Here is a 25,005-nt window from a genome sequence, read left to right on the forward strand (position 1 = left end):
CACCACGTTTTTGGCCAATTAAGCCTCTGGCTGGCTTTGGGTAGGATTGAAACCACTATCTTCAGACAATTCTCGCCTGGAACTGTAGAGGTCTATTTACTGCGCCACAGGCCCCGAAGGACGATCAAGTTTGGATTTTTTGATCTAATAAATCCACGTTTATTTTTATTATCTGATCTTCCATGGTCGGGTCCATACAGAATGGTATATATATTATTTAATTGGAATAATAATGCAGTTACGAGATTCAGAGTTCCTATCCTGTTGCGGTTACCACCTGACGAAGACCAGAGAAATAGTTGGCTGAAACGTCATGAAACAATAACTAAGATGAGGATAATAGTCCGCATTAAAAAATAAATAAATAAATAATGTATTCTAATAAAAATCATATAGATTTGAAGACTTGATGCACAGTTGGAAAATAGTAAAGTGTGAAAAAAAACAGGTGCTCGTTTTTGATTGACGTGACGTGATAGGTATTCAGCAGTGAGAATTTTGTGCGGGACAGTTTTTAATGAGGTCAATAAATCGGTTTGTTCGTTTTCAAAAACTCGCTCCCCCGTCTGATATGATGAAGTCGACAAAGGTTCACTGGCTCTGGGCCTGTTATTACAGTCGAGTTTCACTTGTTTTTATACCGAAAACCGAATGTAACACGTGCCAATGTGGGAAATGTGGAATAATTAAGGTTTGAAAGTCAATAAAATTAAATAGACAGGCGAGCTCCGTGGGTAACTCTGAGATATTACAATTTATAGATGATATAAAAAGTTTTAAGAAGTTGCAAACCGTGTGAGCGCTTCTCTGAAAGATGCCTTTTGTGGACATCGAGGAAAAGCGTACATACATACACACATACATTTTAACTTTTATATATATAGATGACAGTGCATTTAATAAATATTTTAATTATTATTTTGCAGAATCTATATAGAAATAATATATTTTCATGAAATTTATCTTTTTGTGTTTAATTTTGCAGAAATCCAGTCGTGAGAAGAAAAGTATAATTGGATTTGAATATATCAACATTCCCTGTGTGATTTAAAACATGAAAATGTCTTATAGAAACATATTTTAAAATATTAACAATTTTTTTATGAAAATTGCTTGAAATGAGAGAAATACCATTGTAAACTATGTAAAGGGTTTTTGTTTCGTTCATTGAATCAGAATTAATGATGATATTTGACCTAACATTTTCTTGTCAATTGTATATTGTATTCCTTAGTCAAATGCCTTAAATCTATGCATTTACGGCACATTGGGGTGAAAATTTAATTAAAAAAATATATAAAAGTACATAAAATAAAACTGAAAATATCTCAAATATTTTGACCTCAAAATGAGTAATAAATTTGATACGGGGAAGCATTCATATTCTTGTAGAGTATGTGGTTCGGTTTTTACAAGAAAACACAGCGTGACTATTCATATGCGAACACATACTGGAGAAAAACCATATTCTTGTGAAGTATGTGGCTCTTCTTTTACACAAAAACAAAGTATGTTGCAACATATTCGAACACATACTGGAGAAAAACCATACTCTTGTGAAGTGTGTGGTTGTTCTTTTACAATGAAACACCATGTGTTAGAACACATGCGAACACATACTGGCGAAAATCCCTATTCTTGTGAACTATGTGGTTTTTCTTTTGCTAAGAAACAAAATATGTTCCAACATATGCGGACACATACTGGAGAGAAACCATATTCTTGTGAAATATGTGGCTCTTCTTTTACGATAAAACGAAATATGTTGCAGCATATGCGAACACATACTGGACAAAAACCATATTCTTGTGAAATATGTGGTTCTGCTTTTGCACATAAACAAACCATGTTCCAACACATGCGAACACATACTGGAGAGAAACCATATTCTTGTAAAATATGTGGTTCTTCTTTTGCACAGAAGCAAACCATGATTCAACATATGCGAATGCATACTGGAGAGAAACCCTATTCTTGTGAAATATGTGGCACATCTTTTACAAGGAAACGAAATATGTTCCAACATATGCAGCAGCATACTGGAGAGGAGAACTTGAATGCCTACTAGACACTGTCCTCGAATGTCTAAGGTCTCTCTGTACAGGGGTTTGTCAGAACAATCTGGCATGAGGATAATTTTTTTATAGAAGTAAACCCTGACCAAATATTCAAAATCACATAGTATTCGCAGCCCAAAACAGATCTCCTCACTACGGCTACCCCATAGCTTTTCCGAGGAATGGTGCACCTTCTCCAAGTGATATTACCTCAAGTAATAGCACGAAGCTGGATATTCCACCAGACTAGATAAATTCTTGTCCTGGAATCCAGTAAGACAATGAGACCAACATGAAAGATATACTACAACATATAAAATGGTTAATTGGGAAGAGGAAAATTATGTTCTAAATTTCTTTACTAACTCAGTGCTTGAGAGATAATGAACTTTAATAGAACATTCGAATATCTATGTATCTCATATAGACTTCAAGTGTTAGCCCCAGGTCGTAGGCTCCTTTATTTCTGAGAACTTCGACTGAAGTAAAATAAAACAAAAGAGAGCAACCATATTCTTGTAAAATATGTGGTTCTTCTTTTGCACAGAAACAAACCATGATTCAACATATGTGAATGCATACTGTTTAATGAGGAAGAACTAAAATACATGAGAGATGAAATAACAGTCCTAATAAACACACAGGCTAACCCACTAGAGAATCCTATTCTGTATCCCACCAAATTTGATGAGACCGCAAATGTGAGCCTGCAACACCACCACCTTAGATCAGTGAAACAGTTGTCGGTAGCTACCCAACAGATAACCCTTACAGCACAAAGTCCAACAGAAGTGCATCACTCTATATCAGGAACTCAAATGCCTACAGAATCCTCTACACCAGCTCACTCTCACTATAAAGCAGGTAACACATCTGCATTTCCATCAACGTTTGAAATAACTCCTTCACCAGGAAAAACTCCACCCTGTGTTTTGCTTCCAGAACCAGATGATGAGCAATTGGAAATAGAAGAGGAACTCTGTAACACAATAGAAAAAGTCAACAATATGAGCATGGAAGAAAGGCCTAGGTTACCTAAAATACAAGCCTCAAGATTCTTTAAGTCATTGATCATCAAAGTCAATATTGCTCTTATAAGGCTTGTTCCAGAAGAAATAGACCTCAGGCAGCTAAATAACGTCACATATGCAGCTGGGCTGTACATTAGCAACAAAATACTTCCTCTGAATAAACACCAAAATAGAAATAAAATACCTAATGTAACCAAAGCAACACCAAAATGGAAAGCCAAGCTGATAAAAAAAATAAACACCTGTAGAAAGGAACTTAGCCAATTAAAGCAGTTCATGAATAATCCCACAGTGGAAGGTAGACTCAGAAACATCGTCAAAAGAATCTGTGCGAAATTTAAAACAAATTGTAAAAATATCAGAAGCATAGTGAAGGAACTGGAGGGCAAAATACCAGCCATAGCCCAAAGAATTAAACATCGCATGGCAAAGATTCATGCAAAGACACAGAATAAGCTTTTTGCAAATAATCCCAGAACTTTCTACAGGAATCTAATAAGAGAGGAAATTAAAATCCAAGATCCCCCATGTAAACAGGAATTAGACGATTACTGGAGACCCTTATTTGAAAAAGAGGAAGTACATAACGAAGAGGCCCAGTGGATCGGGGATATTATCAATGCAAACAAAAATAAAAGAGAAATGCCAGAGCCAGAAATAACGCCAGATAAAATAAGATCAAAGCTGGCGCGAGCTTCAAATCACAAGAAACCTGGCATAGACAACATATCTAACTTCTGGTTAAAACAGCTAACAGCATTGCATGATCATTATAGCAGATGTTTCACCAGAATGCTGAAAGCTTATGAAGCGACACCATCATAGCTATTAAAAGGCGATACAAGCTTAATAGTTAAAAGCACAGAAACCAAAAACCCTAGCAAATATCGCCCAATATGCTGCCTAACCACGACTTACAAGCTGTTCACTGGATTAATAGCTGACAGCATATATGACCATCTTTCATCCGGTGATTATCTTGAGGAGGAACAAACAGGATGTAGGAAAAACTGCCTGGGCACCAAAGATCAATTGCTCATTAATAAGACCATTTTGGAAGATTGCAGGAAAAGAAAAAGAAATCTAAATATGGCATGGATAGATTATCAGAAAGCATTTGATAGTGTAGCCCATTCGTGGATACTAAAATGCCTTGAATTATATAAAATCCACCCGACCATACGAGAAATTTTAGCTGCCCAAATGAAGGAGTGGCAAACATCCATTACCTTAAACCATAACGGGGGAAGGATATCCATCCCAAATATAAGAATAAAAAAAGGAATCTTCCAAGGAGACAGTCTATCTCCTCTACTATTTTGCCTGTCAATTGATCCTCTAAGTAAACTTCTAAAGAACTACCAAGGTGCTTATAATCTAAGCAACAGCCGCCAAAGAGAATCCTCCAAGTTAATAAACCATTTATTTTTCATGGATGATCTTAAGCTTTATGCTAGCTCGGATAAGGATTTAGATAATCTACTGAAAATTGTCCACACTTTTTCTAATGACATCAAAATGAAGCTCGGACTGGATAAGTGTGCTATGTGTACTCTGAAAGCTGGCAAGAAGATATATACTGAAAATATACAGCACGATGAAAATAATGTAATCAGAGAACTGGATGAACAGGAAACATACAAATACCTCGGCATTGATGAAAATGAGTCCATCCAGCATTCAAAGATGAGAGAGAAACTAAGCCAAGAATATTTACGCCGGGTAAGAAAAATCTGCAAAACCGAAATCACAAACAAGAACAAAGTTACGGCAATTAACCAACTTGCCATGCCAGTATAAACTTATAGTTTTGGCATTATTGACTGGCCTCAGAAAGACATAAATTGGCTCGACACAAAGACAAGGAAAATGCTAACCTTGTACCGAGTTATTTATCGAAATCAGTGCATGCCTCGTTTGTACCTACCCAGGCGAGAAGGAGGTATGGGACTCTCGGAAGTCAATCATCAACACAGAGCCACAATCGTCAGCATAGGTCAGTACATAATAAGTTCCTGTAACCCCAAGCTTATGAAAATTAAAGACCATTATCAGAATCGAGCAAGTAGTACAACATCTATAACACAACTTGCCACTCATTTTGGAAAAGATTGCCTTACAAATGATACTGAGAACCCAAACAAGCCTGCCACTGACATAGCCCAGAAAAGTCGGAAAAAATACACTAGCCAGTTCCATAGTGTTAAAACAGAAGAATGGACCAACCATAAACGGGCAAAATACCTACCGACTGAACTATCCCAAGAATATATTGATAGGGATGGTTCCCTGGATTGGCTCAAAAGAGGATCCCTCCATTACGACCAAGAGAGGTTGATATTGGCTGCACAAGACCAGGGCCTCATGACAAACGCCTTCAAAAAGATGTGTGGTCTAAGCAACAATAATAAATGCAGGTTCTGTAGCACTGAGGTTGAGAGTGTGGGCCACCTGATTTCTGGTTACAAAGTCCTACTTGGAGACGGTTATTATACAGATCGCCATAATGGAGTTTGCAAATACCTTCACTGGAAGATATGTAAGAAACTCAACATTCAGTGTAGTAAAAACTCCTGGGAACATATACCCGAACGAACAGTTGGGAATGACAACTACACTATTCACTATGACTACATAATTCCTACTGCTACATATCTTGAAAACGCAGCTGTTAAACCAGATATAGTGATTTGGGACAGAGCAAACAAAAAAGCGACCGTAATAGAGGTCAGTGTACCCAATGATACAGGGCTTAACAGAGTTGAGAGGGAAAAGATAACAAAGTATCAAGGACTTATGTATGATATGAAACGAAATTGGAAATTAAAAGACATTTCAATTATACCAGTCATCATAGGAGCAACTGGGCTTATGAAAAAGAACTTTAAAAAGTACATAGCAAGCATACCCGGTGAACCAAGTGCAAGTGAAAAACAAACGATTGCACTGAAAGGGACGGCTAGAATCCTGAAAAGATCTCTTGGTTGGACTCACTAAAATAGGGGTAAATGTCAGACATCTGGTTGGATGTCCCATCCCCTAGAAGAAAAAGTTTAAGAAAAATGAAAAAAAAGAGAGAAACCCTATTCTTGTGAAATATGTGGCACCTCTTTTACAAGGAAACGAAATATGTTCCAACATATGCAGCAGCATACTGGAGAGGAGAACTTGAATGCCTACTAGACACTATTTGTACTCTGTCAAGACAGGGTAGGCTGTTTTTAGCAGCTCCTGCCCAGATGTGGTAGCAGTATTCCATCCCTGGACGCACTGCACAATTCTGCTTATAGAGAAGGAAAATATGAAATGAAAAACAAAATATTAAAAAAGAAAGGCTATAAAATGAAGTAAGCTAAAACAAACCATGTTCCAACATATGCTAATGCCTATCAGACACTGTCCTCGAGTGTCTAAGGTCTCTCTGTACAGGGGTTTGTCAGAACAACCTGGCATGAGGATAATTTTCCCTGGAAGTAAACCCTGACCAAATATTCAAAATCATATTCGCTGCCCAAATAAGATCTCCTCACTATGGCTTAACCCACATTAGTTTTACGATGAATGGTGCACCTTCTGAAAGTGATGTTACCTTAAGTAATAGCACGGAGCTGGATACTCCACCAGACTAGATAAATTCTGGTCTTGGAATCCAATAAGACCAAGAGACCAAAATGAAAGATATACTACAACGTATGAAAATGGTTAATTGGGGGGAGGAAGATTATGTTCTCAATTTCTTTACTAACTCAGTGTTTGAGAGATAACGAACTTAAAGGAACATTCGAATATCTATGTATCTCATATATAAATCAAGTGTTCGCCCCTGGTTGTGGGCCTCTTGATTTCTGAGAACTTCTACTGAAGTAAAATAAAACAAAAAAAGAGAGACACCATATTCTTGTAAAATATGTGGTTCTTCTTTTGCACAAAAACAAACCATGATTCAACATATATGGGAGAGAAACCTTATTCTTGTGAAATATGTGGCACCTCTTTTACAAGGAAACGAAATATGTTCCAACATATGCAGCAGCATACTGGAGAGAAAACATAATCGTACAGGGTATGCAACTCTTCTTTCAACAGAAAACATATATTGCAACAGATTCGGCCACATACTTCAAAGAAACCATAATCTTAAGTATTTGTGTCTTATTTTTCCAATAAAAAAGTATTTTACATGTGAATATATGCTTTAAAAATCAATGCAAACTTTTAAAACAATTTTAAAATTAAACAAAATACATGGAGGAATATTTTAAGAAACGTTTTTCCTTTATAGCAGGTAAATAATATACATTTTTACACACTTATGGACAAACGCATCCATTCCATTTTTAAATAACAAAGTCACCATTTCATGCTGCAGATGACTAGAATATATAAATCCTAATACCGTTACAAAAGAAAATAATGAAATGAATGGAATGAAGTAAACAAAAACTCAATTGATGGATTAGATAAACGTGTCGTTTATTTACTGTTGAAAGAATGAATGTTTTAGATATAACATGTTTATGTCCGCGCTGGTGTAACCATCGTTCGTTGCGGGACTGGTGTTGTAGAAAGAAAAGGAAATGTGTGTTCATCTCAAGTTCAGGTCACTATCGTTTGTTCGCGCGTGGGAAGAGAAGTGAGTAATATCATAGAACGAGAAAGGCAGTCCATTGCATAGACAAAGAAAAGGATAGAGGGTTGACGTCAGTTAGCAGTCAGCTACACGAAGGTGTTCTCAGAGACCAGTAGTAGATAGAGAGAGAAAGAGTGAGAAGTGTACGTACTGTCTGTTAGCTTTTTGTCCCACATAGTAGCAAGTGGTGTGAGGTACGTGTCTCCCGAAAGGGAGGCAGCAGTTCATCGAACCTTTCAGCCCGAGAGCTGGTCCTAAAAGGAAGGAGCCGCTTGTTGCTCTTTCTTTTATAGGTGTTTCCACTGGTCTTTTGAGCATGTGTGGATTTCCTTTGAAAGGAAGTGACGTCGTCCATGTGTGCGCGTGTGTGAGTACATGTGTGTACGTTAGAGTGTGTGTATATACATGTGAATGTGAGTGTATGTACGCGAACGTGAATATATGTACGTGTGTGGACGAGGGCACGTATGTTTGTGTGCGCGTATGTATATGACAAGTAATATAGCTTGAAATGTGAACGTGTTTTTGCGTGAGACTAGGAAAGCCTCGCGCAGCCTAAATCATTATATTATTATATTTGGTTTATTGGAAAAAGCATAACATTTCACATTAACCCTGAAAATATCCTAAAAATTAAATCAATAGAAAAAATTTGATAGATTTTTAAAATTTAAAAATTGAAAAATATTTAACTCGTAAAATTCAATTGAAATGGCTGCATAAGGCCCGCTGGCACTTTGTAAACACTGTTTTTTTTTTAATGAAAAATAATATTTCTATTATTTTTTCAACAACTTTAATAGTTTATTTTGGAAGTATATTCCATAAAGAAAATAAACAACCCACTTTAAAAAGAGAAATTACGATTTTTTTTTTAATATTTTATTCGCAGTTTTGTGTTAGGGGTGTCAAAAATTCCCAAAAAATTCCGATGCACCTAGAGATGTACAATTGTTGATACAAAAAACATTTCCAGCATTTTCGTCAATATTCTTGTTTAAAAAAGTAATGATTATTCATTACTTTTTCTTCCTTTCCTTGGCAGTGTGTAAGAAATTCTGCAGAAATAAGCAAGCTTTTTATTGGACGATTTCTCCGCCCACAGATTTATTTTCACCAATCAAATTGCATGTTATAACTAACTGTCGAGAATGTTCTTGACTGCAATATTCCCTTTTTCAGACCAGAATCCAAAACAAGGCAGAGTTGGACACATGTGGATTTCTCACTCAAATCGAAAAATACTTTGTTACTTTGAGACGTTTTAATGCCTAAACGTTGAGCAGAACATTATCATTGCAATTACCAATGCCCTCAAGTAGGGCGAATTATATTTGCATGCTTGTGCTACAATTTGATGGCTGTCAAGATGAAATCAAGGTCTACGGTTTGACCTGCTTGTTAGCCATTGGACTGACTGGAAGGACCCCCCACCATGGATGCCTAGCTAGCAGTATTCATCTTAGAAGTCACCTCAACATCTCCAACCTGCGCATTCTTTGTCAATGGGAATTCTACCCAACCTTTATCGAAGACGAACTATTATTCTCTTCAGAAATGTTACCAGTCCATAGTGGCAGATAGCCGAAGATGACGCATCTTTTGCAACATGGACCTTTTTTTTACTTTAATAAAATTTACGTTGAAGTCTTAAGGTGAGATGATTGTAATTTTCTGTTAGCAAAAACCTTGTGAGGGAAAATCTCACAATATTGTTAAGGCGAAATTGCAAGAGATGAATTAGAGATTGCAGTAGCAAAATAAAGTTATCACTTGTAAGTTTATTTTTGTAGTTACAAGTAGTGTGTATGCAGATGCTTATGTGGAAAATTGGCAAAAATGCATCCTAAAATGAAATATGTGGTAAAAATATGTGATCATTACTGAATCATTTACTTTAGTTTTTGTTGGTGAACTATTTAAGTGAACACGATTTCACATTTACTGTCAAAGTAGTAAACAGCCTGTTGCATGAGGGACTAACAAGAGTTTTCACCGACTCGAGTTGCGTCCCTTCCCGGTGTACGTTTTTTGCTTTGTTTACGAATGTTAAATAAAGACGCCATTATGTTTTTTTATTATTACATTCTCACCCCAAACAAGGCACATTGCTACTTTGGTTTTGGGGGCTACTATCAGGGGTAACATCTACTGGGGTACTATGCTGGGATTTGGGCAACAAGATGTCTGTTCACATTATACTTGAACTTCTGCACATCAGTACAGTTGGGGAAGCAGGGACCTGGAATGGAATTCCAAAGTCTAGCTGTTCTGGGGAAGAAACTACTGGAGTAGAAAGATCTTTTACATCTAGGGATCTCTACTGTGTGGGGATGAGATTTAGCTGTCTGTCGGGTTTGTCGAGGGTGTTTACGTCGTGGGGGCACAAGTGCTTGCAGTTCGTCAGACCATTCTCCATTAAAATACTTGTAGAACAGGCAGAGGGATGCAACATTTCGTCGATGGGACAGAGGCTGAAGCTTAGATGCGAGTAGGGCCTATAAGATTGGCGACTCTTTTTTTAACCTTGTCAAGGAGCGAGAGACTAGTAGCAGATGCACCAGCCCAGATGTGACAGCAATACTCCGTACATGGGCGAATGGTGGCCTTATAGAGGTACCGGATACTTTCGGGTGTTAGTAATTTTTTAGCACGGTAGAGAGAGCCTACATTCTTTGCAGCGGCCCTGGCAATGCTTTCAATGTAATTGGTCCAACTCATGTTTCCTGTGAACGTTAGGCCAAGCAGTTTGAAAGATGTACTCTCAGATAAAGTGTCATTAGCCATTGCTATTGGTGGTAGAAACGGTTTCTTGAAATTATTGAAAGAAACTAGTTTAGTCTTGGCGGCATTGAACATGACCATTCATTTTTGTCCCCATTCCACTACAGATTGGAGGTCATGCTCTAGTGTTTCTACCAATTCTTTAGATATGTGTTCATTTGTTTTCCTGTCGTGCTTGCTATAGAGTGTGGTGTCATCAGCATATATACCCATCTCAGAGGCAATTTTGGCGGGGAGGTGATTTATGGATATTAGGAACAACAGAGGTCCAAGGATAGACCCTTGGGGCATTCCCGCATTTATATCATATTGTCATGATGTATTTCTTATGTATTTTTGGCCGATTTCCAATGATTTAAACATCAAAATATGACAAAATTGACACATTGCAAAAATTGAATGTTCTCATGTATGCGGACCTATCAGGGTTTGCCTTTCTTATGGGGCACTTTTTTAGATGTTTTTTTTTTCTTGCTTTATCTCTCTCTTTTTTTGTTTTGCTCTTCTTTTTCCTTCTTACCCGTTTATTTAATTCTGATGATGATGATGACGATGATGATGGAGATATGTAGGATGCTGATGACGATGACGATGATGATTGTGGTATTACCTTATTGAATTGTACTCCTGATTTGTTTGGAAACTTCCTGCGTGTTTTCTTGTAAGGTTTGCGATTTTGTCGTTTGTTGGAGATTTACACTCTGATGCTATAGACGTTTAAACTTTGTTTCCGTTAATGAAGAAATAGAAATGGACTTAAAACCAGTTGGAACCCTTAAAGTTTGGAGAAGCTAACCAAGTCACAATTCTGTTTATCCTGATTGCGTATCTATACAATGAACACGCCGAAAAAGAAGCAAGGTCAGTAAAGACATAAAAAATCCGAAATATTCCTGTATTGGAACTTTACCGTACATTTCTTTCATTTAGATGGAGAAATTGATGTATGGCCTTTACACCAGCTCGAAATTCTGGATGACTAATTGGCCGGATTGCAGTGTGAACGATTAAGGAAGACAATTTCATTGAGTTAAGTGGAGAGGAACCAGCTGTAAAAGAGACAATTTCAGCAAACTTCCAAAGAACTTTGAAGGAACATTCGTGGTTATTTATAATCATCTATAAGAACTTTGTTTACAGTAAGAAATTCTGCAGAAATAAACAGGCTCCTCATTGGTCGGTCTAACTGCCCACGATTTTGTTTGAACCTATCAGATTGATTGTTTTTACTAACTGCCGAGGATATTCTTGGCGCTAAATTTATCTTTTCAACCCGCCAGTTTTCACACAGACAACAGGTTGAATGGACTTATGAAAATTCATTCGAGACTAATAGCCTCAAAACCCCTTTGTCTCGTTGAGACGAATTAATGCCCTAATGTGGGTGGAGATGTTATTATCATTTGCAAACAGCAATGAACTTGAGCATAACATTTGTGTAAGCTAGAAAAGGGGGTGTGGGAACATAATAAGAATTAGAACCGGATGTCAACGCATCTACCATGAGAGACAAAATGAAATATCGTCTTTTGCACAGAGCTCCACGCATCACTTCCGCTTGGGAAGAAAAAATAAGATAACCACAAAATAATTATCGACCAATGGCAGAGCTCCACGCCTAAAATAAACACCTCAAATATCACAGTCGCTGGGAACCGGTTTGCCACTATAAAATGAGGGGACCAAAAAGAGGAAGGAGGAGATTCGCCCTGCTTTGTCAGTGAACGCACAGACGGATTCTCCAACCCGACCTAAAGAGATGAAGAAGAAAAAGAAATAAGGCACCTGTGAACTGAAGCCGATTACGCTCTCATGTTATGGTGCAAACGCCTTCAATTCTAAACAATGCCTAATTCACACAAACCAAAGAAGAGAGGAGGGAAAAGGAGACGAAGAGGCCGGGCTGCTAGCTGCTGATGAAAAAGTCACTCACTTTCCAGTTACAAGCCAGGACACGCATCACCGACAGCAGGATGACTGGCCTACCCTAACCCTCTCCATCGTCCAAAAGACAAGTTACATTTTACGAACATTCATTCCTTGTTAAATCATACATACCTACAAACAGTTTACGAACATTCATTCCTTGTCAATTCATACGTACCTACAAACAGTTTACGAACATTCATTCCTTGTCAATTCATACGTACCTACAAACAGTTTACGAACATTCATTCCTTGTTAATTCATACATACCTACAAACAGTTTGCGAACATTCATTCCTTGTCAATTCATACATACCTACAAACAGTTTACGAACATTCATTCCTTGTCAATTCATACATACCTACAAACATTTTACGAACATTAATCTCCTTTGTTAAATCACATTCCATCCTACGAACACTTTGCCTCTCCTAATACAAATTGTTGGTAGTAAATAAAGTCGGTTCTCAACCTTCAATATTCGTCTGTCTTTAATTATATGGAGTCAGAATCTACACACTTCCAATGTTATTCATTTCATGTAATCTTGGTTGTGACCTCTGTGGCATTCTTCCCCCCCCTAATCCTTTTTATAAAAACCTGGAGGCCATAGGGGCACTTTCGATGTTATATAATTTGTTGCGGACCAGAGTATATAATACCCTAGCTCGCCACAAGAAAATAATGAAACGAATGGAATTGAAGGAAACAAAGACTCAATTGATGGATAAGATAAACGTCGTTTATTTGCTGTGGAAAGAGTGAACGTTTTAGTTATAACATGTGTTCATGTCCGCGTGGGTGTAACCAATGTTCGTTGCAGGACTGGTGTTGTAGCAAGAAAAGGAAATGTGTTTTCATCTCAAGTTCGGGTCACTATCGTTTGTTCGCGCGTGGGAAGAGAAATAAATGTTGTAGTGAAAAATGGGAATGATAGTCCAGCGTGTAGACAAAAGAGTGGATATGAGAGTTGACATCAGTTAGTAGTCAGCTACGCGAAGGTGTTCTCAGGGACCAGTTGTAGATAGAGAGAGAAAGAGTGGGAATGTGTACATACAGTCTAATAGCTCGTGCCCCATACATAGTAGTAAGTGGGCGTAACGCACGTGGTCTGGTCCGTAGACCGACCGACCAGCATGGAAGCTGGGCCGGAAAAGGGTTAGAAACAGCTTGTCTCTATGTTTTATACTCGTTTCCGGAGTGTCTTTTGCGCATGTGTCTATTTCCCTAGAAAGCGGAAGTGACATCGTCCATGTGTGCGTTCATGTGCGCGTGTGTGAGTACATATGTGTGCATATATACACGTGAATGTGAGTGTATGTACACGAACGTGAATATGTGTACATGTGTGGACGTGGGTGCGTATGTTTGTGTGCGCGTATGTATATGACATAGCTTGAAATATGAATGTGTGTTTTTGTGTGAGACTTGAAAAAGGCTCGTACAAATTCATGATTACAATCATAGCTAAATGTTGGGAACATCATGCCTTTACTTTTGCCTTTCTGACCAAGCCAGTTATTTCTAATGTATTTTAATATATCTACTATGTCGGATAAGTAGAAAAGAGGTATAGACTTTAAAAGTGGATATGGATAGACAATTGAAACCTTTGCTGGACTACAAAAGAAGGCCTAGCTTTTTTCTTCTTTACTTCATTACTATGTTATACAACATAATATTTAAAAGACTATCTCCATAAGCCAATTATTAAAGTCAGATAAGTTCTCAGCTAGAAGATTTTTAGTTGCATGACATATACAACATCCTAATAATATGAGAATACACTGCGAAGCATAAAAGCAATAAAAGCCCTCGTTGCAGCTTCATTGCTGTTGTTTGGTAATTGTTGTTTTAATGCATCTAAAACCAAGTTCCATCAACGTTCTGATCCACATCTGGCATCAATTGAAATGAATGGCTCTCATCTTGGGGACCGCCCCCGTTTTGACAAGCTTCTGGACTTGACCTTTATCCTGATCTTAAATGGAACACGTACATTAAATCGGTTACCAAGGCCACTGGAAAAATGGTCGGATCCTTCTATCGGTCTAGTAGATATCTCACTGTTGATACAATTCTCTATCTATATAAGAGCCAGGTACGTCCAAGGATGGAATACTGTTGCCACGTTTGGACAAGAGTTGCTAGAAAGGACTTGTCCTGCCTTCATAGAGTTCAAAATAGACTTTGTAGCCTCATAGATGTCCTTTTCTCTTCCCTGCAACCTCTATCTCACAGAAGAGATGTTGCGAGTTTGTCTCTGCTTTATCGTTATTTTCATGGAAAGTGTTCGACTGAGCTTCAATCTATGGTACCCCCTCGCCAAACTTTCACAAGAAAACACTATCAAAAATTCCCCCACTCTTTATCTATGCCTAAACCGTAACGTAGATTCTATGAACAAAGCTTCTTTTCTTAGAACTGCACGCCTGTGGAATTGTCTTCCATTTTCCTGCTTTCCAGCTGACTAGAATCTTATTGTCTTCAAGTCCAATGCAAACAAGTTTTTGATGAGCCGTTCGACTTGTTAACAAATTTACCGAATTTCCATTGCTAACGATTACTATATTGTCCAATTGACTACTGTACACTCTTAACCCTTATCCTTGAGTGACCTCTTGGCCTTGATAAGTGGTTATGCCTATGTAAAAAAAAAGCCAACAATATTGTACCTCCTATAATCAAGATAACGTTTCAGATGTATTTTATCAACACATAAAGATTACGGTGATGTTTTTCCGCACGAATATCTTGAACTTACATTTAATATACATAAGAAAATTATTATCATATTGTTCAATGACAGGATAAGTTGATAGGGTTACTCTTCTGATCGTTGAATAACATGGCAAAATTACATTTTTGGTGTCTCTTAACAGTCTGTATCTTCTAGGTGAGCAGTTATGTAACTGATATGTCCTAAAGGAGGCCCATTAATTCGGGCAATCAAATGTAAAGGACTCCGCGAAAGGAATAAATAAATACAAACTGTGGGTTTAATACTGAAAGAGAAGTTTATTTACGTATTGCCAAGATCAAAGTGTAGTATCTGTTCTTCAGATGCTGCACTTCCATTTCTTGTTCTCTTTCGGTGGAGAGGAGCAGTCCTTAACGACTGAGTCAATTTTTTTTATCTTTGTACCTTTTCTCCACGTTACAAAACGGCCCAAGTGTATAACTCTGTCACGTGGGGAGGCATAGTACCTATTTACTGTGCCTCCCCACGGGACAGAGTTAGACACCAGGGTCGTTTTTTAACGCGGAGAAAAGGTACAAAAATAAAAATTGTCTCAGTCGTGAAGGATTTCTCCTCCACCGAAAGAGAACAAGAAATAGAAGTGCAGCATCTGAAGAACAGATACTACACTTTGATCTTGTCCCAGGTACATAGAGACAAATAAAAGCGTGTTCATCGTTCAGGCGGAAATCTCTGTTCTGCCGCGTCCGGTGAAAGCCGGTGACTCGTTCCTTATGTAGAATGTTCCGGGGTGGTTACCTATCTCCACAAACAATAACAAGGAAAAGAATATCATTATTTCACTCGAATAATTACCCTTATTCAATGTCATTATGTTTATTTGTATATATATGAATTTAATTGCATTTACATATTTAAATGGCACATCTTGCACTAATAACAAAAATGACAAGGTTAATTTTAATATAGAAACTACATTTTGAAGTTTGGTTTGCTTTTCTTCATGTTCCGACTCAAAATCTGTAGAGCATTTTCATCTGTTACATGTTTAGGAATCTTATATTCCCATAAAGTTTGCATTTCCACATACATCACTGCAGAATACATGTATCGAAGAATCAGGTTCAATTACAAGGGAGAGACTGATTTTTGAATCTGGAGATTTGATGATTCGGTATATAAGTATCTTCCTGTTTAATAACACTCCAGTAATTTTTATCAAGAAAATTTCTCTTGTAAACCATCAATGCTCTGTAATGTCTTTAGCTTTTTATATGCTAAACCATCAACTATGCTTTCCTTTATAGCATGCTTAATAGCAGACTCGAATCCTCTTAGAGTTTGGTGACTCTGGACGTTGTTGTCTTTGATTAATACGAGGGACAATTTGGAACAATTGTCGGAACAGAGCACCATTCCGAATACATGTTTTTTTTTTTTTTAGTTTCACTATAATAGTACTACCCGTTTGACCATCAAATCTTGACCTCTCCTTTATTATATCCTCAAGCCGAAAACGATGTTCACATACATAAAAAAAATAATTAAAGAAAACAATGGTACCATAGTGTAAATTATTGCTAAAATCTAAGAAAATATAGTAAACAAACATTTACAATATTAAACCAGGGTAAGGATTAATTTGGGAGAGGACATAATTATTATAATTTTTGTTGTGTGTGTGTGTATGTTGACCTATTTACTAGGTGTATCAGAATTTTTGTAGGAATTTTTGACACCCCTAACACGAAACTGCGAATAAAATATAAAAATCTCGTAATTTCTCTTTTAAAAGTGGGTTGTTTATTCTCTTTATGGATTATACTTCCAAAATAAACTATTAAAGTCGTTTTAAAAGTAATAGAATTTTTTTTTACAGTAATTAATTTTCCGAACTCAATATCTTTCAATTTTTAAACTTTAAAATTCTATCAATTTTCCTATTGATTCTATTTTTACGATATTTTCAGGGTCAATGTGAAATTTTATGCTCTTTCCAATAAACCGAATATAATTTAGACATAGACAAACTTTTTTTTTCTTTTTTTTTTTAAAATGAATCCTTGCTCCTTTAATTGAAGAAAAAAAATTAGGGGTTGAATTACATTTTTCGAGGAGAAAGAAGGGTTGGAATTATTCACTATTTTCACGAAATTTCTGACACGCCTACCTATTTACTGATAGAAAATTACTTTTTCGCACGATTTGGCAGAATTTATTTGATGTATTTCTAGTATTTTCTTTAATCTTGTATTTTTGAACGATTATTACGGCCCCAGATGACCGTAAGGAGATCGCCATTTTTTTTTTCATTCTAATATATTGACCACTTTTGTTTTGAAGAAAAGAAAAACATAAGACAATTTAAACCGTAAATAATATCTAAGTTGGAAGAAGAGTAATTTATCTTTGGTAACATTTATTTGTTGTATTTTTTGTTTATGTTTTGTTGGACATTGTTAAAAATGGACATTTTGTGTCCCTTTCTTTGTTGGTGGTATAAAACTTTGGTGAGTAAATTAATTATTTACTTTTTAATAGACATTTCAAAATGGGGGGGGGCGGGAATTAAAAAAAAAATGTTTGTCTAAAATATTATATTCGGTTTATTGGAAAGAGCATAAAATTTCACACTGACCCTGAAAATATTGTAAAAATAGAATCAATAGAAAAATTTTGATAGATTTTTAAAGTTTAAAAATTGAAAAATACTGAACTCGTAAAATTCAATTAATTTCATTACTGTTTTTGAAAAAATAAAATAATAATATTTCTGTTACATTTTATACAACTTTAATAGTTTATCTTGGAAGTATAATCCATAAAGAAAATAAACAACCCACTTTTAAAAGAGAAATTACGAGTTTTTTATATTTTATTCGCAGTTTCGTGTTAGAGGTGTCAAAAATTCCTACAAAAATTCTGATACACCTACACGTGCACGTACGAACACTGAACGCCCTTATTAACCCGTTTCTCTCTTCTACCAAAGCTACTAACGAAGATAACAAATAAAGTTGTTTATAACAAGTTAAAATGAGATTTCCTTTCGTTGTCTTCATTTTTAACTAAACACTTCTTACTGAAAACGTTTCATCAGATTTATGGAACATCACTAAATGCCCACTTCATTCTTCGACACTACCCATATGTGAATATAGCATCATACGGAAATATCTGAATTCGATATCTTGGAACCATCAACTTTCCATGCCAGTAAAGAGACTAAGAAAAGACAAATTTCTTTTATGTTGTAAAAGTACCCGGACCGAGTGACATAGTGTTGTGTTGTTTGTCATAAAGGGGATCGTGTGTGATCATCTAGTCAGAGTTAAGGTTGTTTGTAGGAAGCTACTTGAAGGAGAAAGAGAGGACAAAGACTTCAACGTGTTGCCGTGTTTTCATGGGTGAGTGTGCGTTTTATCGACTAAGACAGTTCTTTAGCATGACAAAAAATGTCCGTTTGGGTATAGACAGCACATAGAAGAAGCAAGTAGTAGTTTGAAGAGACGCTGGTCTTGTACTCACGTTAGGCCTTTGGGGGGGGGAGGTAAAGCCCCCCAGCAATGTTTGCTGTTAGGCAGACCAGCAAGAGAGCGGATTAATGGTGTCAGATTTCGCCTTGTATATACTCTGTCACGTGACTGAGAGCTGGCTTGTGAATGGAAAAACTAGGAGGAAATGGATTTCAAATCTCGAAGTTCTGAGAAGTAGCTTTTGCCTGCTTGGCGACCGTCGGCTGCTACACACTCCATAAAAATTTTGATTTTAATGTTGCAGAAAACCAAAAACGTTAAAAAAAAAATTAGAAAATTATAATGGAGAAAGCGAATTTCGATATATATGGAAAAAAAAACAGTCTACATTTAAGATTAAAAATATACTGAGAAATTATACAAATTGTATCAACTTCGGTTGACTGGTTTAACACATTGTTTGGATGACTTTCCCATTGGCCGGAAGTTACGTGCAGAACACCTGCCACTTCTATGGAGATTGGCGGGCCCAGCTGTCTAAAAGAAATTTTTGAAGAGAGAAGACTCGCAAATTATGTCTTCCTTCAAACAGGGCCAATAGACCTAAATCCTTTTTAGTCTCAGAGACAAAGTGAGTTATAATGATTAGGTACGCCCACGAGCGAGTTCCTATTTACAATGCCTCTCCATGGGATAGAGTTAGATAGCAGGGTCATTTTTTTTAACGCGGAGAAAAGGAACAAAAATAAAAATTGTCTCAGTCATAAAGGATTTCTCCTCCACTGATGGAGAACAAGAAATTAAAGTGCAGCATCTTAATATCAGATACTACACTTTGATCTTGGCGCGAGTACAGGGGTCAGCAAAAATACCTCCCACATTTTAAACTTTTAACTATATGTTGCTAATGAATTTATGTAAATGCCAATGATGGCTTCATTTTGCGAATTACTTGCTATTTACTTTTTCAGGTAGCTTCATCAAACACTATGATTTAGACTGGCGCACATCGTGCCTTTACTGTAGAAAAGCTCTTAAAAGAATGGTGAACCTGTAACTGCAACATAGAGAGCTTTCCGAGTTCATTACAAGTTAAGCCAATCATGATGCTGTTCTAGATGGAAAATTAATACAGCATTAAGTAGCAAATTTTAGAGCTACTGGTTCGGCACTTTAAGGAAAGCAACCTGGAAGCATTTGAACACCAGACAGTATTTGAACTGCAAGACTTTCTGTTACGCAGTCTCGTATATGTTCATGCCTTATCATTATAGTTGCCTAATTGAACGCTGATATGCAGTTCTATCCATACAAATTAATGATTGCTCAGAAACTGCACGAGTGCGACTAGGAAGATCGCATGTTAAAGTTTTGAAAATATTTCTGTCACATCCTGTAGCAGTGTCAGAAATTTCGTGAATACTATTGAATAATTCCACCTGCTATCTTTCGAAGCTTATAACTTCTCGAAAAATGTAATTCAAACCCTAATGTTTTTTTCATTTAAAGGAGCAAGGAACAAGGTTTCATTAAAAAAAAAAAAAAAAAAAAAAAAAAACGTGTTGTAAAAAAAAGGTTTTAAACTTCGGACTTTACAGGTAAATTTCTAAAATAACACTACTTTTTTGTTTTAAATTTGAATACATTATTTATTGATCTTTTATCTTCAATTTGTGATATATAAAACTTTGGTACATAAATTATTTACTTTTTAATAGACATTTGAAAATGTGGGGACAGTGAATTAAAAAAAACGTTTGTCTAAAATATTATATTCGGTTTATTGGAAAGAGCATAAAATTTCACATTGACTCTGAAAATATCGTAAAAATAGAATCAATAGAAAAATTTTGATAGATTTTTAAAGTTTAAAAAGTGAAAAATACTGAACTCGTAACATTCAATTAATTTCATTACTATTTTTTAAAAATATTTCTATTACATTTTATACAACTTTAATAGTTTATTTTGGAAGTATACTCCATAAAGAAAATAAACAACCCACCTTTACAATAGAGAAATTACGATTTTTTAATATTTTATTTGCAGTTTCGTGTTAGGGGTGTCAAAAATTCCGAAGAAAATTCTGGTACACCTACACATCCTGTATTACAGTAAAATTTACAGATGTTGTTTAAAAAGGTAATCTTTTCCTCTATTTAAATAAAAAAAACACATTTTCTACTAATATGCGCGTAAGTTTATATATTATTAAATATTATTATGTCATGGCATTAAATAAACCATATATTTTACTAGTATGTCCGTAAGTGTGTAAAAATTTATATTATTCACCTGCTATAAAGGAAAAACGTTTCTTAAAATATTCCTCCATGTATTTTGTTTAATTTTAAAATGGTTTTAAAAGTTTGCATTGATTTTTTAAAGCATATATTCACATGTAAAATACTTTTTTATTGGAAAAATAAGACACAAATACTTAAGATTATGGTTTCTTTGAAGTATGTGGCCGAATCTGTTGCAATATATGTTTTCTTTTGAAAGAAGAGTTGCATACCCTGTACGATTATGTTTTCTCTCCAGTATGCTGCTGCATATGTTGGAACATATTTCGTTTCCTTGTAAAAGAGGTGCCACATATTTCACAAGAATAGGGTTTCTCTCCCATATATGTTGAATCATGGTTTGTTTCTGTGCAAAAGAAGAACCACATATTTTACAAGAATATGGTGTCTCTCTTTTTTTGTTTTATTTTACTTCTGTCAAAGTTCTCAGAAATCAAGAGGCCCACAACCTGGGGCTAACACTTGATTTATATATGAGATACATAGATATTCGAATGTTCCTTTAAGTTCGTTATCTCTCAAACACAGAGTTAGTAAAGAAATTGAGAACATAATCTTCCTCCCGCCAAATAATCATTTTCATACGTTGTAGTATATCTTTCATTTTGATCTCTTGGTTTGATTGGATTCCGGGACAAGAATTTATCTAGTCTGGTGGAGTATCCAGCTCTGTGCTATTACTTAAGGTAACATCACTTGGAGAAGGTGCACCATTCCTCGTAAAAACTAATGTGGGTTAGCCATAGTGAGATCTTATTTGGGCAGCGAATATGATTTTGAATATTTGGTCAGGGTTTACTTCCAGGGAAAATTATCCTCATACCAGGTTGTTCTGACAAACCCCTGTACAGAGAGACCTTAGACACTCGAGGACAGTGTCTGATAGGCATTCGCATATGTTGGAACATAGTTTGTTTTAGCTTACTTCATTTTATAGCCTTTCTTTTTGAATATTTTGTTTTTCATTTCATATTTTCCTTCTCTATAAGCAGAATTGTGCAGTGCGTCCAGGGATGGAATACTGCTACCACATCTGGGCAGGAGCTGCTAAAAACAGCCTACCCTGTCTTGACAGAGTACAAAATAGACTTTGTGGCTTAGTGGGGGATGCCCTTTTCTCTATCCTGCAACCTCTCTCCCACAGAAGAGACGTTGCCATCCTATCCTTGTTTTATCGTTATTTTCATGGCAGGTGCTCGTCTGAACTCCAATCTCTAGTCCCCCCTCGCCAATCTTTCACGAAAAACACCCGTCTAGCTGAATCCACTGTGAAAAATTTCCCCCACTATTTATCTATGCCTAAATCAAAACGTGGATTCCATGAACAAAGCTTCTTTCTTAGAACTGCACGCCTGTGGAACTCTGTTCCGTCTGCCTGCTTCCCACCTGACTACAACTTGGATGTCTTCAAGTTTCAACGTTAACAAATTCCTAACGAACCGCCCTCTTAAGTAAACACTTCATTAAATCTCCACACTAACATACTGTACTTTCAATAACCTTTATCCCTGAGTGGCTTCCTGGCCTTGATAAGTGGTGACCACCGTGTAAAAAAAATATGCTGACAATACTGCACATGCATGTAAGACTTAGATATACGAATTGGCTGCTGTTAGACACATGCAGGTATTGTTGTACTATCATGTAATTTCTTTTTATTACTGAAGCCAATGCTAGAGATGCAGTTTATTATTTATATGCATTTTCTATCAATTTTATTAGTACAGTTGGGAAAGCAGTGTACCGGGAGCGAGTTCCAAAGACTTGCAGTTCTGGGGAAGAAAATATTGGAGTAAAAGATTTTTTGACACCTAGGGATCTCTACTGTAAAGGGGTGGGACTTAGTTGCTTGTCAGGGGTAGTCACGTCGAGGAGGTACAAGTGCTTGCAGTTCGTCAGAGCATTCATCATTAAAGTATTTGTAGAAAAGGCAGAGGGATGCAACATTTCGTCAGTGGGACAAAGGCTGAAGCCTAGATGACAGTTCAGGACCTATCAGGTTGGCGACTCTCTTTTGAACCCTGTCCAGGAGTGAGAGACAAGTAGCAGATGCACCAGCCCAAATGTGACAGCAGTACTACATATATGGACGAATGATGGCCTTATAGAGGTATAGGATACTTTCAGACGTAAGTAATTTTCTGGCACGGTAGAAAGCCCACCTTCTTTGCAGCAATGCTCTCAATGTGTCTATTCCAAATATTAGGTTTTAAAATTTTGTCCCTTAGTTTTGGACGCTACTGTATATACATTGGTGAAACTTAGTATCCCTTCAAAAAAGAATTTACAAACATCATAGATGAAAAAACCGCTTTGGTTTTATACATGTTTATTTATTGAAATCAATGCCTTTAACGTGTCTTTGATCTTCATTGTTTCTTTTATGCTACCACATAAAAACCCTGATTGACACACGCCAACCATATTTGTTTACGTGGTGGAAATGTATCCGTTATGTTATATATAATTATCTTTGAATCGTCATTTCCTTTATGAAATTCCTAAAATATGATCTTTTTATGCTTTATGGTTTATCTCTCTTTTTATTTTTCTTATGTGTTTGCATATGTTGTATTACAATTTCTTGTCTTGTGAAATCAAAGCCATATACTTCACATATGGTTTCTTTAAAGTACGCATTCGCATATGAATGAACAAGTTGTGTTTCTTTGTAAAAAAAAGAACCACCTACACGACAAGATCATTGCTTCTCTTTAGTATGTGTTCGCACATGAATGGCAAAATAATGTTTACTTGTGTAAGAAGAGCCACATACTTCACAAGAATATGGTATCTCTCCAGTGTGTTTTCGCATATGAATGACCAAGTTTTGTTTACTTGTGAAAGAAGAGCCACATACTTCACAAGAATATGGTTTCTCTCCAATATGTGTTCGCATATGAATGATCGAGTTTTGTTTAGTTGTAAAAGAAGAGTCACATATTTACCAAGAATATGGTTTCTCTCCAGTATGTGTTCGCATATGCCTTACCATGTGTTGTTTCTGTTTAAATGAAGAACCACATACTTCACAAGAATATGGTTTTTCTCCAGTATGTGTTCGCATATGAATGGCTAAACATTGTTTCTTAGTGAATGAAGAGATACATACTTCACAAGAATATGGTTTTTTTCCAGTATGTGTTCGCATATGAATGACCATATCATATTTTCTTATAAAGGAAGAGCCACATACTTCACAAGAGTAAGGTTTCTCTCCAGTATGTATTCGCATATGAATGGCCAAATTATGTTTAGTTGTGAAAGAAACGCCACATAGTTCACAAGAATATGGTTTCTTTCCAGTATGTGTTTGCATATGAAGGGTCAAATGAGGTTTACTTGTGAAAGAAGAGCTACATACTTCACAAGAATATGGTTTTTCTCCAGTATGTGTTCGCATATGAATAACCAAGACATGTTTCCTTGTAAAAGAAGAACCACATACTTCGCAAGAATACGGTTTCTCTCCAGTATGTGTTAACACATGTCGAAACATAGTTATTTTCTGTGTAAAAGAAGATCCACATATTTCACAAGAATATGGTTTCTCTCCAGTATGTATTCGCATATGAATGATCAAGTCGTGTTTCTTTGTGAAAGAAGATCCACATATTTCACAAGAATATGGTTTCTCTCCAGTGTGTGTCCGCATATGTTGCAACATATGTCGTTTTTGTGTAAAAGAAGAGCCACATACTTCACATGAATATGGTTTCTCTCCAGTATGTGTTCGCATATGAATTGCTAAATATTGTTTACTTGTAAAAGAAGAGACACATAATTTACAAGATGATGATTTTTCTCCAGTATCGGATTTAGTTTTCATTTTCTTTATTGAAAAATTAACGACTTTTTAGTTTCATTAGTTTCTTTATATTTTTGTTATTTTTTTTCTATTTTAGAATAAACAGAATGAATAGGAAGGATTTCTGTTTTAAGCTTGTTTTGATTTTAAATTTGGTAGACTGTTTACAATGTTAATTATTGTCATATTTAAATGAACATATATGTAAGCTTTTAAATAGTATTATATATATATATATATATATATATATATATATATATATATATATAAGAATTGTGTGTACGG

At 36.1% G+C, this 25,005-nt stretch overlaps 1 protein-coding gene across 2 annotated transcripts in view; it reads left to right on the forward strand.

Moving 5' to 3' along the window:
* The window catches only part of LOC145269628 (uncharacterized), a 28,180-nt gene extending 15,273 nt beyond the window's left edge, over positions 1–12,907 (forward strand). For both annotated transcript variants that reach the window (XM_080125346.1, XM_080125347.1), the window contains exon 2: positions 986–12,907. In XM_080125346.1, the coding sequence (XP_079981472.1) occupies positions 2,666–3,913 (1,248 nt within the window). In that variant the 5' untranslated portion in view covers positions 986–2,665 and the 3' untranslated portion in view covers positions 3,914–12,907. The remainder of the gene's footprint in view (positions 1–985) is intronic.
* The last annotated feature ends 12,098 nt before the right edge of the window (positions 12,908–25,005 follow it).

This window comes from Euprymna scolopes, chromosome 45 (genome assembly GCF_053919585.1).
Source record: "Euprymna scolopes isolate OS-2025 chromosome 45, ASM5391958v1, whole genome shotgun sequence".
Classification (NCBI taxonomy): Eukaryota; Metazoa; Mollusca; class Cephalopoda; order Sepiida; family Sepiolidae; genus Euprymna; species Euprymna scolopes.